The sequence below is a fragment of the Solanum stenotomum genome, chromosome 1 (genome assembly GCF_019186545.1).
Source record: "Solanum stenotomum isolate F172 chromosome 1, ASM1918654v1, whole genome shotgun sequence".
In the NCBI taxonomy this organism is placed as follows: Eukaryota; Viridiplantae; Streptophyta; class Magnoliopsida; order Solanales; family Solanaceae; genus Solanum; species Solanum stenotomum.
The window spans coordinates 26,470,045-26,487,392 of NC_064282.1; the positions used below are offsets into that span (position 1 = coordinate 26,470,045).

General features: G+C 36.6%; 2 protein-coding genes across 4 annotated transcripts in view; one reads left to right on the plus strand and one right to left on the minus strand.

The window, feature by feature from the left end:
* The window catches only part of LOC125869605 (AP-5 complex subunit mu), a 27,257-nt gene extending 11,968 nt beyond the window's left edge, over positions 1–15,289 (plus strand). For all 3 annotated transcript variants that reach the window (XM_049550081.1, XM_049550084.1, XM_049550079.1), the window contains 6 exons: positions 1,748–2,056; positions 9,054–9,337; positions 9,445–10,340; positions 10,702–10,758; positions 14,165–14,212; positions 14,373–15,289. In XM_049550081.1, the coding sequence (XP_049406038.1) occupies positions 1,748–2,056; positions 9,054–9,337; positions 9,445–10,340; positions 10,702–10,758; positions 14,165–14,212; positions 14,373–14,444 (1,666 nt within the window). In that variant the 3' untranslated portion in view covers positions 14,445–15,289. The remainder of the gene's footprint in view (positions 1–1,747; positions 2,057–9,053; positions 9,338–9,444; positions 10,341–10,701; positions 10,759–14,164; positions 14,213–14,372) is intronic.
* LOC125869890 (probable galacturonosyltransferase-like 4) lies at positions 15,283–16,694 on the minus strand. The gene has a single exon (XM_049550296.1). It carries the CDS (start codon positions 16,505–16,507, stop codon positions 15,407–15,409), a length of 1,101 nt encoding a protein of 366 aa, XP_049406253.1. The 5' UTR covers positions 16,508–16,694; the 3' UTR covers positions 15,283–15,406.
* Between the last annotated feature and the right edge of the window lie 654 nt (positions 16,695–17,348).

Genomic DNA, 17,348 nt, shown 5'->3' on the forward strand with positions numbered 1-17,348 from the left:
CCTATCTATTATTCTTGTATTGCAATCAGTGGGGATAGGTTCATGTTCAAAAGGTTAGTTTGACAAAGAAGTGACACTTGCAAGTTGAGAATTGGTAACATATTGAAATCACCTGGATAATCTAAATTCAGTTTGTTTCTATTATCTCCTTTTTTTTTTTGGTTGCATGGATCCACATTGGTGTTTTTCCTTTATGGTACATATCCCTTCAAATTCTGTCAAATTTGTGACTTTCTTGGCTATTAAAGAAGGGAAAAATCTCAAATATGTTATCGAGCTTAGTAAAATGACCTATCTATGCTACTCGTCAATAGTTGGACATAAACATGTCGTTGACATTGCCATTGTGGGCCAAATATGCCATTACCCGTTAACACAACCCTACTATTACCTGATTTTGCCACGTGGCATTATCTAAACCCTTCGTTATTTATCAACCCCTTCCCCTCTCACCCCTTTTTACTATTGGCATATGCGAGCCATTTTGTTAAGTTCAGGAACATATTTTAGCCTTTTCCCAATCCCTTATAATACACGACTCTCTTGGATAACAAAACTAACTTATGTTATTTTTTTTGTTTATCATTTGATGCATGACATTCAACATTTTGGAATCAAATTTCTATATATACCCCTCCATCTTTTCTAATTTTACGTAATAAACGTACAATTTTATGTAACAAACTTATAGGGACAAGTCTGAAAAGATTTTAAGGAACACATAAAATTTGTTTAAGAAAAAAGAGAGATGGGCTTAAAAGAGAGCTAGGTATAGAAAGTACATATGAGTGTGTGGTAGTATGTATGTGTTTTCATTGTGGAATTTGGGGTATTATAGTGGTTGGTACGTGGTGGTGAATCGGGAAAGGACATTAAATTTGTTTTAAAAAAAGAAAAGACGGGCTTAAGAGAGAATATACTAATGAGGTATAGCTGAGTATGGAAAGTACATATGCACATGTGGATTAAGAGTATGTATTTATTTTCATGGTAGAATTTGGGGTGTTGCAGTTGTTGGGACATGGTAGTGGCTTTGGAAAAAGGACATAAAATTTGTTTTAAGAAAAAAAAGGACGGGTTTAAAAGTAAGTAGTCTGATGAGGTGTAGCTTGGTGTGGAAGTACATATGAGTATGCACATTAAGAGTATGTATGTCTTTTTGCGGTAAAATCTTGCCTGTTATAGTGGTTGGGATGTGGTAGTGGCTTGGGAAAGACGGCTAAAATATGCCACTACATTTAAGAAATGGTTCGCATATGCCACTCGTAAAAGGGGGTGGGGTGGGGGCCAGTAAGTAATGAAGGATTTAGATAATGCTACGTGGCAAAATCGGGTAGCAGTGGGTTCCGTATGTCATATAGGGCCGAGATGGTAACGTTGGTCGCATGGTTATATCCAGCTATTAACGAGTGGCATAGATCAGTCATTTTGTAAAGTTCGATGACATATTTGAGGCTTTTCACATTTAATAAAAAGATTAAAGGTCAGGAAACCTCTAGTAATTTTTCCTGCTAAGTTCCTTCAAACAGATCTCTAGTGTTATTAGCTATGACTATTGATGAAGTTGTCATGAAGAGTGAAATGGCATGCACTTGCTCACTATCTATCTTTATTATGTAAGATCTCGTTATCTTATTCATTGTCGATTTAGCTTCCATTGTTCTCTTTATTTTTCTTCAGTTTCATGTCTTTACTTTGTAGCCAAATTTTTCTAACCATGAATTACCCTGTCTAACCTTTTCTATAGGGAGGGATCTGCTCGTGGATTTGGCATTAGGATAAATCAGTCAGTTGAAGGTTCAGATTCATGGGTTGATGATCCGATTACGCGCCACATAATAAGTTTGTGCACTAAAAATGAAGAGGAAAAGAATCTTGTTTTGTGGCCACTTGTTTTGCACATAAAGGGACACTACTGTATCCTCGTACTGCCTTTAGTGGAACCAGATCATCTAAAAACATATACAAGGATGTGTAAAAGATCTGACTGTGGAAATGCTGTTGGAGCTGATGAAAGTTTATCCCCCCTCCTGCTTAATCTTCCATCAATCACAGGGTAAGTTCCATTTTTACCTGTTTCTAACTTTCAAGTTGATAGGTAAAATTGACATTTGATGTCTGTCTTTTGGCCCCTTAAGTTGATCCAGAGCATCAATAAGTTTAACCTTTCGCTTCTTCTTCACTTCCATTGGTCAATCATCGACTTCACTCTCAACTAATGCTATTAAGAGTCTGTGTGGGTTAGCTGATTAAAACTAGCTCACAAGAATTAAGTGCTCCAAGTTTTTTTTTAAATAAGTAGTTGCGTGTTTGGATAAGAGTATTGAAATTGATAATAAGCGGTTGGTGTGTTTGGTAAAAATGTGTCAATAAGCACTTTTTAGGTAATATGACTGAAATACCCTTATTTTTTAAAAAAAATGTAAGTTTAGTAGGAGTATTTTCACATGAAAAAGATGAATGACGAATATTGATGGAGAAGAAGCTAAGAATTTTCTTTTTCTTCGAAACTGGAAGTTTAGAATTTTCTTTTAGGAAGTGTATTTCAGGGATTACAAAAGATTTAGGGATAATATAGCACTAAAAGATTTGGTCAAACCAAAAGTGCTTATATAAACTGAGAAGCCATCTAAGCACTGTGGTTTTAACCAAACACATAGATGAGCAACAAAAGTGCTTATAGCCTGATTTAACCAACTTATAAGCTGACAGTCCAATACATTTGTGAATCACTTGTGGGAGAAGTTATTTGGCAATTGAGATTTTAGGAGAAACCTTCAGGACTGAGAGTTGGGTGAATTTCATAATCTGGTGGAGCTACTTTATGAGCAGAATTTACCAGTAAATGCACCCAACATTTGGAAATGGCGACAAAAAAGGGATGGTTGCTCACTGCTCTTATCATCCGAGATTGCTAGGGAGAGAGGAACCTACATTTCCACACCGCTCTATTTGGATTCCAGGATGTTCAGGAAGGTGTGTTTCTTTGCATTAACTGTGAGCGGAGTGATATAGACAGCGGAGAATCTGAGAAAGAAAAGGATCACAGATCACTTATGTTGATTGGTATGTATCGATGTTTGAGTGATGATGTTGATAATCTCCTATTGCATTGTCAGGTGGCTACACAACTGTAGTTGATAGTCCTTTACTGGTTTGGAATGGAATGAGTGGTGTGGGGCACATGAAGGAGGCGTTGCATAGTTGGACCTTCTGGAGGGGGAAGTGAATTCTAAGGGGGTGTTGCTCCATTAGCCATCATCTGGGTTATATGGGGAGACTCCAAATTTCATAAAATTGTGAAGTAGTCTTTTGTTTCTAGTTTCTTTGTGGTGTACCCTTGAGGTCCCCATTTGTATAGATGATTGGGTTTCTTTTGTGGTGAGCCATCTATTGATGTAGGTTCTCTTTTTGTTTTTTGGTATATGGCTTGTATAGAGGTTTTCCTTCATTAATAAAATTATTTACCTTCTCAACAAATATGCTTACCCAAACACCCTCTAATTCTCTTGAAAATAAATAAACAATTCTCTTGCTTTTGATTATATTTTCCACTGATGTTATGAATACTGTCTTCTTTCATACGGCACATTAGTTCCCTACAATTTTCAATCTTAAGTGCAACAGCCATTATTTATAAGTATTTAATGTCTCAAGTGGAGCTTCCAATGTCTAAATTATATCCTCAACGATCTACTTTGGTTTTGAGTGCGTGCTGCTAACTGCTTCCATTTAAAGGTCTCTCTTACTGACGAAACATCTCCACATGGTTTGCGTTTCATCAGATTTTTTGCCATACGATTCTCAGAATGCAGAATAAAATTGCCGGGTTTGGTAATGGGATTCCAAAATATGCGATACAATTGAAAATTTTGTCTGGACTTTTATTCATCATATGACTGTTATTGGTTCTGGTTTTAGGGTCTGGTCTGCTCTTGTGAAGTTGTTTCAGGTTACCTGATATGTTATTTCCATCTTGGTTTCTCTCCCTTGTTCTTGCGTGAAATATTCATGTTGTTTTCATGGAAGGCCATTAAATTTCGTTGAGGCTCTAATTTCTCGCTTCTTTTGCCAAAAAAGGGGCACATCTGAAAATAGGGGTAAACATTCATCATCTCTCCTCTTTTTCATCTTCAATGTTAAGCTTTGTCTTCTCTGTAGATAAAGACTTTTTAAATTTGAATCTTTTTTACCCATAATGAGATGATTTATAGTTAGACAAATGTCTATGACTTGTTTTAGACCATAAGTTTCAAAAGTTTCTCTTTCTTTCCTTAACTCCGTGCCTAGTCAAACACCATCACATAAAATGGGATGGAGGGATTATCTGGTAACTATTTTTCATTTAGGGGTATTAGTACTGTTGCAACAATATTTGGCTTTGTAATTTTGTATGGTCCATAAGTTGTATTATAGGTTGACTGACATTGATTTTTACACTGTCACGTAGCCTGTGAGTCTCTAGCAGAAAATGGGAGGGCTCATCAAATGCTAAAAAATGTGATCAAGACCTTATTTTACTGTTATGTGTCCAACAATTTTATATTTCTCTCTCCTTTCTTTTAGAAGGGGCATCTTCCCCATTCTATACAAACCTCTATTGCTATTTCTTCAGCATCCTCTTTCCTATTTTCTTAGCGACCTCTATTTCCTTATTAGTTTAAAGTTATCCAGAAAAATCTATTTTATTTCCAGTGATGTGTATTTCTGCAATATAGCACACAAGTTAATACATTTGTCTAACACAATTCCACCATTTTATAGCACCTCAAAGACATCCTACTTTCTACTGCAAACAGTGAAAATAAAGTCATACATACTTTAAAAGAAAAGAAGAAAAGAGATAGTAGTATAGTACCACTCACATCTAGAGAGTTTCACTAAAGAGATTTTTGAGGAGTGCAGGGAAAAACAAGAGAGAGATGCTGATTGGAGAGTTTTTTGAGAACAAATACTGGGCGGTGGTGTGTGAATTGAAGACTGAAGTTGAAGGGTGCTTCCATGGCATGGGGTAGATATACATACATTGGACACTGTATGGAGTATAGTTCTGACGATTTTCTTGTTTTTCTCTTATGTTTGAGATAAGTCAAGCACGTGAATTCACCCCCTACTTTACAATGGTCTAACACAGTGCAAGAGGGTCTCAGATCTACTTTTTACAAGATGGCGTATCTAAAGATGCACCTGCAAAGTCAAGATGTGCAAGGAGGATTTTCCAACTTCGGGGGAGGCAGGGATATGTTTAAGGTTAATAATAATAATGAGAATGATGGCAGTTTGCTTGTGGTGTGGATTCTGAGACGGTTCGGGATGCAATAGGTGATGCCAAGCACAGTGAAGGAGGCGCCTCCTGCTTGAAATTCAGAAGGAAGAGTAGTCGAAGAACTTAGAAACCATTGTCCCACTAGCACTCATATGGGTCTTGCGTAAGTAAAGAAATAAGAGAACTTAGATGGAATAGAGAACTACCATGTACATTTGAGGAATAGCCTCTCATTTCTAGCTCTTCTTGGTGCACCCATGAGGTTCCGGTGTGTATAACAGATTGAAAGTTGTTGGTAGAGAATCATATCATCAAAAGAGAATTATAATAATGATATGTTGAAAATTTGCGGAAATTGATCATAAGCAGTTGTATGGAAATTGCCCACCCAAAATATCCTAAAGTTCTTATTCAAGATACTGTACTAAAGATTTTTGAGACTGTTTTCTGCCACATAATTGAGATGACTACGATAGAGGTAGTTTAACTACATTTTGCTGTAACTTGGGAAATGTTCCCTGTCTTCTTTTCTCTCTAACCTGGTGAGGGGTGGTTTGTATTTATTGAAAGGCACATAAGATTTTTGAGTAGCATCAAAATAGATGAGGAAAACCTCTGTTGGGTATGCATTACTCTCAAGCAGGCATCCTAAAAGGACAGGGAATTATGACAGATGTGGGGGTGGAAATCACAAGCATACATCTACAGAGTTTTTCTAGATTATAACTGCTATGGTCGCTTGATTCGTATTGAAGCTTGGCTGGGGGATAGGAAGTTCACAATGATCACTCTAGAAACAGATTACAACTTGGATGGGGAGACACAACTGATAAAATTCTTCATTTTCTGGGGAAGTAAACCACAAACAGATTCAGGCATGCCAATATACACCAGATGAGTTCATATGTTGACACGACAAAGATCACTCAGTGGTCAAGATCTATGGCCGCTTCATCTGTATTGAAACATGGTGTGGGGATAGGAAGTTCACAGTGATCATTCTAGAAGCAGATTACAACTTGAACGGGGAGCTAAAGCTGAAAATATTCTACATAACTAAGAAGGCATATCCTGGGCTATGCCTAGGAGAATTACTGAAGCCCTAAAAAGTTGGGAGGAGGCAGGATTGCTAGCTAAAGACAGAACGAGATGGAGAATTATCCCTACTTCAATCTGGTGGGCAACCTGGAAAGAGAGAAATTCTAGGTGTTTTGAGAGCATAGAGAATAGTATGCAGAAAGTTAAACTCAACTGCATTTTGTTGTTATGTTTTTGGTGCAATCAATTATACTGAAATGAAACTGTCTCTATAATTGATGTTTTAGATTCAATTTAGATTTAGAATAGTGGAGTTTTTGGAGTTCATCTGTATATAAGGTTTAGTATTGCCCATGTACTATTGTGTTATAATACAAAGTTACCAAGTTTTAAAAAAAAACTAAGAAGGTTTTGAATTGGAGGATTAAAACTAGAGAGCCTGGTATCATGTGCAAACTGGAGAGAATGTTTTCGATCAATTAAATTGGTTCTACCGCTAATATCCATTTTGAGAAATATGGGATTTGGTGACAAATGGATAAAGTGGATTAAATACAACATCTCTATGGTCAAAGACTCAGTATTAATCAATAGAAGTTATTGGTTTTTTTCTCCCCTCAGAAAGGGATCAAACAAGGTGACCCACACTCCCCCTCGTTTTTCATATTAGCCATGAAAGGCTTAAATAAGATGTTTGGAAAAGGCTAGAAATCTGCTATGGATTTGGAGATTTAGAGTAGGCACAGATACTGGGACCACGTTCACTATTTTCCATCTACTGTATGCAGATGATACATTGATCTTATGAGGCAGAAAAAACACAAATCCTATACTTGAATCTCACACTCCTACTATTCGAAGCTCTGTCAGTGTTACACGTCATGCTAAAAATAGTTTCTATCCCATCAATAATGTGCTCAATATTGAGGTGCTGGCAGGAATCATGGGTTGCAACATTGGGACACTACCTACCACCTACGTAGGTCTCCCACTAGGAGCCAAATTCATAAACTGTGAAATCTGAAATGGTGTTGTTGAAAAATTAGAAAGAGTTTGGCTTCTTAGCAGTTGCCATTCTTATTTATGGGGGAAAACCAACTCTTATCAGCAGTGTGCTTGACAACATACCTACCTATTACATGTCTTTGTTCCTTATTCCTAAAAATGTGCTAAAGCGGTGGACAAAGTCAGAAAGGATTTCCTTTAGGAGAGGAATAGTAGCTCTAGAAATTCTATCGGATAAAACAGGATAAAGTCACACAGACAAAATGCAATGGACATTTGGGAATTAGAGATTTAGCCATCTACGACAAATGTTTGCAAATGAAGTGACTATGGAGGGATGGTATAGGAGAACCAAGTCACTGGAAGGAACTGATCATTGCTAAACATGGGAAAAGAGACAACTGGAGCACCAAAATTGACAATGCACACCTTATGGGTTTGATCCTTGGAAGTATATCAGCAAGCTGGGGAATGGATTTTTGCAGAAAAGTCACTTCAAACCAGGTAGTGGAGTGTACATAAGGTTTTGGAATGACAAATGTCTCAATAACACTGCACTCATGGATGATTATCCTAATCTATTCCACATTGCCTTGGACATGAACTCTTCAATTTCTCAGAATAGGAGTAACAATAACTGGTACGTACATTTGAGGAAATAGAAAGCTTGATGGAAATGTTAGCTGAAGTGGAAGGTTATAACATTGACTAAGATCACTTAGACATTATGTATTGTGGCAGCAAGGTATTTTCATAGTCAAAGAATGTTATAAACAGGCCTGCACTCAGAATCAAGTCCTTGATTCATGGCCTTAAAAACTGATATGGAGGACCAAATTACTTGTTATTAAGGTTATATTATATGCTTCAACTGGATTGCCCTAAATGAAGCTTGCCTAACACGAGGTTTTCAGCTGGTCAGTTGATGTTATCTATGCATGAGGAATTAGTAAACTGTCAACCATTTGTTCCTGCACTGCCAAATTATTTGAGATAGGCACACACATAAGTTGGAGTTTATGGAAAGTTGATAAGGCCATCAAAATGATCTGGTTGATTATTCCTGTAATTATTTTTTTGGTGTCAATGGACTGAGAGGAATAGAAGATGTATTGATGGCATCTCAACTCCAAGTCACTCACTTAAAGCTAAATGCTTGCTTAATCTTTTTTGATGAACTAAGTTATCCCTAATAATCAGTACTGGACCTTTTTTGGACATTGTTAGTGTTCTTGTTCTAGGGTGACACACTGTATAGAGGCTGACAACTCTCTTTTGTCTTTTTGTTTCATGTAGTCATACTTATACTTTCTTGTAACTTTGCATCTTCTTGATAACTTTTTCAATGAAACACCTTACTTCATATAAAAAAAGAAGAAGAAGATTTTGAGCCTGTCAAAAAGAAAAATTTTGGGCCTGTCATTGTCATCTACTATTCCTTGCTGTGTGTGGAGGAATTAGTTTCCTTTTTGGGGTTGGGGGTGGGGTAGGAGCTTGATTAGTTCATTTGTGTTAAGTTGTCAACTCATTAGAGTTGCATATTCAGTTTTCTCTCTTGTATTTAATCATATACTTGTACATGACCTCTATGACTCGAAGTAATCTTTGAAGCTGGGGTTTAGCTTGGCATAATGTGAATTGTGGTAAGTTTTGCTTGTGGTAAATGTAAGTTGGTTTAGGTCTTGCATAATTAGATCTCTCCAGCTTCACTTATTAATAAAATTGCAATACATTCCAAGTACAGGGCATTTATGGTGGGTCACATGATAGGAGACATCATAACAGGCGATGTGACAGAACCTGAAATAGTCATAAGTGCATCTCCATCAGTGGGTGGGTTGTTGGATTCTCTCACTGGAAGTATTGGTATTTCAGCAAGAGCAAAACCTGTAGCTGCTCCAGTTGCAGGATCAACAGCTTCTGGAGCTGCTACAAGCGGAGCAATGGCATCTGATGCTCCAAAGATTGGTTTGAGGTCTCTGGATAGAGATGCGATTCGCTCTTTCATAAGCAGTGCAATGCCTTTTGGTTGGTAACCTTTTTATGGTATCTCTCATCAAAAAAAATCCGTAAGGCATTTATGAATTAACTAAAGGGTTCAATCTTTGCTGAAAACCCATCTACCTTAAATGTAGGCACCCCTCTGGATCTTAACTACACCAACATTTCAGCAGTTAAGATAAATGGATTTTCTTCAGCAGATATCCCTCCTGCAGATCAGAAGCAGCCAGCATGGAAACCTTATCTTTATAGAGGGAAGCAGAGAATTCTGTTTACAATTCACGAGACAGTCCATGCTGCCATGTATGATCGCGATGAAATTCCAGATAGCAAAAAGATTTCAGGTCAAGTTAACTGTCGAGCGGAATTAGAAGGGTTGCCTGATGTGATGTTTCCACTAATAGGTTTGGACACTGCTCGTGTTGAGCTGTTATCCTTCCACCCCTGTGCTCAAGTTCCAGACCATGGTAATGAGAAGCAATCACTTATGTTCTCACCACCATTAGGAAATTTTGTATTGATGCGTTATCAGGCATTTTGTGGTATGGGACCTCCAATTAAGGGTTTTTATCAGCTTTCAATGGTTTCTGAAAATGAAGGTGCATTTTTGTTTAAGTTACGGCTCATGGAAGGTTATAGAGCTCCTCTGTCAATGGATTTCTGTACTGTGACAATGCCCTTCCCTAGGAGAAGGGTACTTTCTTTTGATGGCACACCTTCTATTGGAACAGTTTCAGTTGCTGAACACTTGGTTGAATGGAAAATTATAACGACTGGTCGAGGAATTTCAGGAAAAAGTGTTGAGGCAACATTTCCAGGAACAGTGAAGTTTGCTCCATGGCAACCTCAAAGATTGCCTACCTCAGGGGCAGTACTTGGGAATATGGAAGATGAAGAGAGTGATGCCGAAACAGAGTCAACAAATAATATGGCAAATGTGGAAGATCTCTTGATGGAAAAAATGAATAAGGATCTTCAAGCAGTTGATTTGGAGGAGCCATTTTGCTGGCAAGCATATGATTATGCTAAAGTAAGTATTTCCAATAGCAACTTTAGTTGTGATGTTTCCTCTTTTGAATTATTTTCGTATGCACAGTCCCGAATGTCTTGATTTCATTACAAGAAGATAATTAGAGAGGAAAGTGTATTCAAAATAAAAGCAGAAAAAAGAAACTAAGGAGTAACAAGGACAGTCAGGCGAGTCCGACGAGTACAACTCGACTCTAGAAATGTGTTTGTTTTTATAATCAAAAGTACTATTTTCAATCTCACAAACATGCTAATTCTTTTCGAACAATATGAGAATTAGCCGATGCGGATATGAACATTTCTGTGTATTAGATTAAATTGCTTTGTGAGAAAACATTTTGTTTCAACTCATGTGACTGCAGGTATCTTTCAAGATAATGGGAGGATCATTATCAGGAATGTCTATTGATCCAAAATCTGTAAGTCCTCTATTATATCATCTTTTGGCAGGTTGATTCTTTCTTTTAGAATGGAACATTCTCATTGACATAATATTGTGATTGTGCATAGTTCGACCTCCGCTATCCTTGTTTATTATCCAGTAGTACTGTAGTAGTATGAGACCAAAAATTTCTGGATATCATCATCTGTTAAATCTTTCCCCTTTCAGTTTGCATTTGGCAGAAGGATCGCTTAGTCAATTAATGTACTTGATTTCAATCCTAAATTATTAGGGTAAGCTTTATGCATCCTTTATGTCTGTTCCGGTCTATTTGGGCTCATTACGTTCTTATACTAGATAACTTGTCTTTTGATGTAAGTTAAGAGTTTTCTAAAACCTGGGGCTTTCAGCTTCACATTTATCTCTGGACTGACAACCAAGTGTCTCACCAAACTAAAAAGATTCCTTGTAAACACTGAACCTTGTCCAAGTGTAACAACACCCGCTAAGTCTTAACCAAACTACTCCTTCTAGTCCAAAATAAATGAAATTTTGGGGTTTGTCGCACCCCTTAAGAAAGTTAATGGCATTAATTAAAGGATGATTTGTCAATATTACCCCTTTGCCACTTCCCAAATTTTTCTTAAAACTAGAGAGAGTTGAAAACCCTCTAAAGAGAAGGATATTTTGAAAAAAATTAATTAATACATATTTGTTCCTTGAAAAATTCGTACATTTTGGACCATAAAAAATGCCAAAATTCATTTATTTTTTACCAGAGACGGTAGTTTATAGCATTTATAGAAATTGTTTTTGCTTCCATTATATCCTCAGTTAATTAGGCATTTTCTGAGATTTTGTAGGTTTTTTGAGACACTTTTCCTCTATGTGATTTTAGGTCTAGCTCATCTCCTCATAGGACCTTCAAGGGCACTTGAACTCTAGGTCAGACATGGCCTAACTATAGGGATGGCAATGGAGCGGAGTGGAGTGGTTTTTAGGCTATGCGGGGCGGGGCGGGGCGGGACGGGGCGGGACGGGNACCAGAGACGGTCTTTTATAGCACTTATAGGAATTGTTTTTGCTTCCATTATATTCTCAGTTAATTAGGCATTTTCTGAAACTTTGTAGGTCTTTTGAGACAATTTTCCTCTATGTGATTTTATGTCTAGCTCATCTCCTCATAGCACCTTCAAGTGCACTTGAACTCTAGGTCAGACATGGCCTAACTATAGGGATGGCAATGGAGCGGGGCGGAGTGGTTTTTAGGCTATGCGGGGTGGGGCGGGACGGGATGGGTTGAAATAAATTTTCTTAAAATCGATGCGGGTCGGGTAGTGGTTTTAAGCAAAATGAAGGTTAATTAAAAATCAGTTCATTATTTTATTTTTCAGTGAAATTGAAAATGTGAATTTGCATTAACCCATGTTTTTATTTACTGAATTTCATGTTTGTACACATAAAACTATACTTTATAAAAAAAGTTTTTGATTTTTTTTTGTGAAAACTAAAAAATTAAGTTCACACACTCAATTTTTCAAAATTAATGCATCACTGGCTCACTGCTTAAAAAAACTGATTACCATTTAAATCTGTTGGCTTTTGGAAAGATGTGAAATATGATTTTGAACATATAATACTTCTTAAAATAAAAAAATATAATCCTTAATTACATAATCTATCTAAATTTGTTGGCTTTCGAAAGATGCAAAAATAATTTAGTAGTATTAAATTTTGATTTAGCTTTTCTGATTATTTTTTTTTAAACGTTGCGGGGCGGGTTGGGCGCGGGTTTATGCGGGGTGGGTCTGAAACACAAAAAAATGCTATGCGGGGCGGAGCGGGTGGGTTAATATTTGCAGGTCAAGGCTTAAACCCCCCCTCTCCCCGTTGCCATCCCTAGGCCTAATCATCTTTGGGGTCCCTTATTTTGTCCATTATGTAGGATCTGATAATTTCTAATCTTGTCTAATAGCTGCTTTTACTTCCATCATAACATCTGTAGTTCTCGTACACTCATCTAATCATTCCGATATAACATTGTTGGGCCTGTAAGCATGAAATGGTAACCCAATGGGTAAAATGTAGTATCTCGGTAATTACTAAAAAAGGACAATGTTCATAGAGCACAAGGATGTTTTTCTGCAACAATGTGAGGAAGTCGGATTATGGTATGAAGAATTACCTGCTAAAAGATGAATTATCAGGAACACAAACGGTAAAAAATTTATTAACGACATTAGAAAATGCAATAAGATTTGAATTTCTATGACATGATTTAGATGGTGAAGATAAATGACAAGATAAAATGAAAAAAGGATGCTATAAAAAAATTTAATCAGTAATCGATATGTGATGTGTGCTATTTTGAAATTATCACATGTGTTATTTGCATGTTATTTTCTTTCTTATTCCTGTTTGGACAGTCATTAGCATAGTGTTATTTGCTATTTATTTTCTTTCTTATTCCTGTTTGGGCACTCATTAGCTTAGTGTCCTTCTTGATGGCAAGCATGACATCTACATCTCTTTTTTCAACATGGGGTTCTATATTTCTTCCTTTTCTAATATTATCTAGTTTTTGTCGTATGTCTCCTTGAAAAAATTTTCTACTTAAATATTCGATACATTTTCGTGCCTTTTAGGAATAAGACACCATATGCCCCTACTACATTTTCTTGACAGCTAATTCTTCTTTTAGCATGTTTATCTATCTTCAAATTCTCTGAATTTTACGCCAAACATTTATTTTATTTGTAGCAAATTCCATTCTTTCCGTAATGTTGCCCTATTATCTGGTACACTTAATTGTTCATAGTTGCCAATTAGTCTAGGTCCGTATGGTGGTTGTAGTTCTACAAAATATAAATATTCCTTTCATGCGGTTAAGTATATCCATGTTGCATAGTACTCTCATATCACTCCTTTTTTGTCAACAAACTCTGGTACCACTTTATTGTTAGTAATCCAAATTTTATTATTTGTATTACATCTTCATTGGTCATGTCATTCTCTTGAAAACTGCGTTTATGTATCTAAATTATCTGTATTTGGGCATCACAATCACATTTAATTTCATTCACCTTGGTTATAAGGGGGGCTAAATTTTGTCTTCTGTTTATTTTAAAGCCTTTATTCTCTTGAGTGTTTCTCCAATGTTTCAACTTCTTCATTATTTTTATCATATCATTAACACTATATCACTTGCAAATAGCATGCACCAAGAAGTGTTATCTTGTATAATGATGTATGGCTCATTCATACTTAGACAAATAAAGACGGGCACAAGGTTTAAGATAAATACTTCAACTTCTAATTATCAGCCTTAGGTTTGTGCTGTGGCCTGTGAGAGCTCAGTCATAGAGATTCTTATGCACTTCATATTTTCTGTTTTTATACTCATATACACTCACTGTTATTCTTAATGCGATGAGCCTTTGCAGGTAAGCATTTTCCCTGCTGTTAAAGCACCCGTGGAATTTTCAACTCAGGTATTTTCATTATTAGTTAAATAGCATATTCCTGGCCACATATTTCTGTAGCTTTGATTAGGTTTGATTGTTACAGCAGCTGTTCGACATCTGCAATCAAGCCTATCTTTTGAGTTACTATAATATTGCAATTGACCTGACTTTGCTACGAATATCACAGGTGACTTCTGGGGATTATATTTTGTGGAACACATTAGGAAAATGTCCGGTTGCTGCCACACCCAAAGCATAGAGTTGCAAAATATATTGTTGGCATAGCTGATTAGGAGCAACGACAGACGGTTAACTTGTCAGATGGCTGCTGAGTTTGAGAGGTGGGCATCAAAGAAGCTGTATGCAAAAGAGATGTATTGTGGGACAGTTCTGTGACAAGTTCCTGATGCAGTTACATTCCACAACTGGGAAGTGGATGTCTCTTGTTTCTTGATATTTGGTATATGTGGGACAAGATTACTTGAGACGTGTGTACTACAACTTCGTGGATACTCAGGTCATACATAATTAGTTAGTTGTATAGGTTATGAGAACTAACTTCATACATGCTTGTGTTGTCTTGGTGTTTCTACTAGGTGAAAGATACTCTTTCTGTTACTAAAGAGACCGAGTCTCGTGCCTTCTGCTATTACACATGCTTTTGCAAGAAACTTGATCAGCAGCTTTACCTTGCTTCATTCAACTTCTAAATACTAGAAAGATGCTGAGATTTCTAGCTCTTGGTGAATTGCTTTCTAATTTGTGTAGACCCTGGAGTTCATTGAGTTGGAGCCTTTGTGACTGAAAGACTTCCGTCTGTTGTAAGATAAATCGGTAGAAGTCTATTTCTGTTGTGAACGTACCTACGGATTCATGAAGGGAACACTCAAAATTAACACTTTACCTTTACAATCAAGAATGATGAATGTACAAATTCTAATAAGGGGAGAACAATTAAGTTCATTCCACATTTTCCTTTCTTAGCTATCGATCTCTAATATACCCTGGAGATTCCTTTAGCTTCAATCTTCAGATTTAAAAGGCCTAAGAATTCTACATCTCAAGCCTGAGAACTATTAGCTGTAATCTTAATTATTCTTCCTTGATAATGACATACTATGCAATTATATTGCATCAATGTTGGTACTTGTTGCACCATTTCATTTTCAATTGCAGCAATTTCTTTCTATCAATCTATCTCGAGTTCTATTCAGCTCTTACTCACTCTTCTAACGCAATTCTGGATGAACGATACAGATCATACGGAGCCCACAGGTAATCAATGGTACAGGGCTTTCTGGCATCCAACCTCAACCATGGCTTACCCTTGCCACTCCAATGCAATAGGCTTATGGGTCCAGGATGAAGTCCCCTACATTTACCTTCAAGGTTGTCACCACCTAAACCATGTTGGTTCCATCTATGATCAACTGCTTTGATGTTTCCAGCAAACACAAGCAAAATCGGAGGCAATGAGCCCAATTGGTAAATTCTTCTTTGCTTTTGTATTAACATCCATTCTTCAATTTTTTGGGCATACCCTCCTTTCCTCCATTCATCAAGATCCATCACCATTACACCTGTGTTGAAGTAACATGGACGCCTTCCTTCAAACGTTTTCGCCAAATTCACGTCTGACCAAAATGTGTCTGTAAAATAGTTTGTAAAGTTTGCATGGCAATATTCAGGTGCTGCCAGGACTTTATCTCCCAAATCCACCCCCCATAACTTGGCAATATCATCCACAACAATGATATCCGAGTCTAGATAGATAACACGGTGCACGTCCTTGGGGAGAATGTCCGAGAGGTAAATTCTTGCGTAGTTTAGAGGTTGATCCAAGGCTTGTCTAATAGACTTGGATATCTTTCCCCTTACGCGATTAGGATGAAAATGATAGATTTTGTAGCTCAGGTAAGGGAAAGTAGAGTTGATGAGGGAAATAATCTCAGGTTCAAGATAGATAGAAAGAAAATGAAAGGAAGTGTTTTCTGGACATGTTGAATGTTGCAAAATAGACAACACTGCAGCCATGGTGCCCCTAATATAATTGGCATCAACAGGCATTACTATTTGAATCTTATCTACGTTACGCGAGCTACATGAGTTGCCATTGCGAAAAGCAGGTGCCTCCCTGAAGGAAGGAATGTCATCGTAGGTAGGTTTTTGGATGGCAACAACGCGAATGGCGTTAGCAAAAGAGGTGGTTGTTGTGGTGGTGGTAGGATGCAAGAGGATGAGGGAAAGTAGGCCTAGAATTGGAAAACATTTAGAAGATGATGATGAAGAAGAATTGGGGACATTTTTGTTCCAAAAGGCCATCTTTAATTTCTTAAGCTACATTTCTTGTTTTTTTTTTCTTTTCTTGGGTTAATAATATGGATGTCAAAAGGGGCGGGAGAGTCTTAATCCGTGTTCAATGCGTGCTTGACTTAAACTCGAAAAAAAGTAACTTTTAGAGAGAGAAAATGTCCATTAGACATAAAAAAAAAGTTATTAATGAAGTTATTTTTAGTAATTATTCTATATTAGTGGTTCTAAATATTAGTGTAACACAACAAACAGTTAGAATTTTGATCATGAAATGTAGGGAGAACCGATATTTTTTCAACTACATTGATTTATTTTCTATGTCCTAAATTATTGCCAATGCAAAACTTTTTGCAATTATTTGGCATTTATTTATTTTTAAATGTAGGAAGAACCGATATCTTTGTGTCTGCAGTCATTTATTTTCAATGACCTAAATTATTCCGTTTATTTAAATATAGTTGTTCGTAAATTCTTGTCAATTTTAAAAACCAAGAGAGAAATCATTATTTTTTCCAACTTTGCCTTTAACATTAATTATTATAGAATAAAGAGTACGTAAATAAATAAATAAAGATTAAAAGAATATTGTGAAATTGCACATGTTATCTTAAATACATATTGTGGCTCCATTAAAAGGAAGACTACTTTTATGTAAGTTGGAGTGCTTTCCTACTTCTTAGGGGATCCAGTAGAAGTAGGTAAGTATCAATTCATACTAACCCACAACATTAGTATGAAAGACATTTCCAATGCCCATTTCTTACCAGTGAGTTGTTCAATCAATTTTGTTAGGAGGTTCACAAGTTAATATACATATATATTTATTTAATTTTCTAATACAAATACAGAA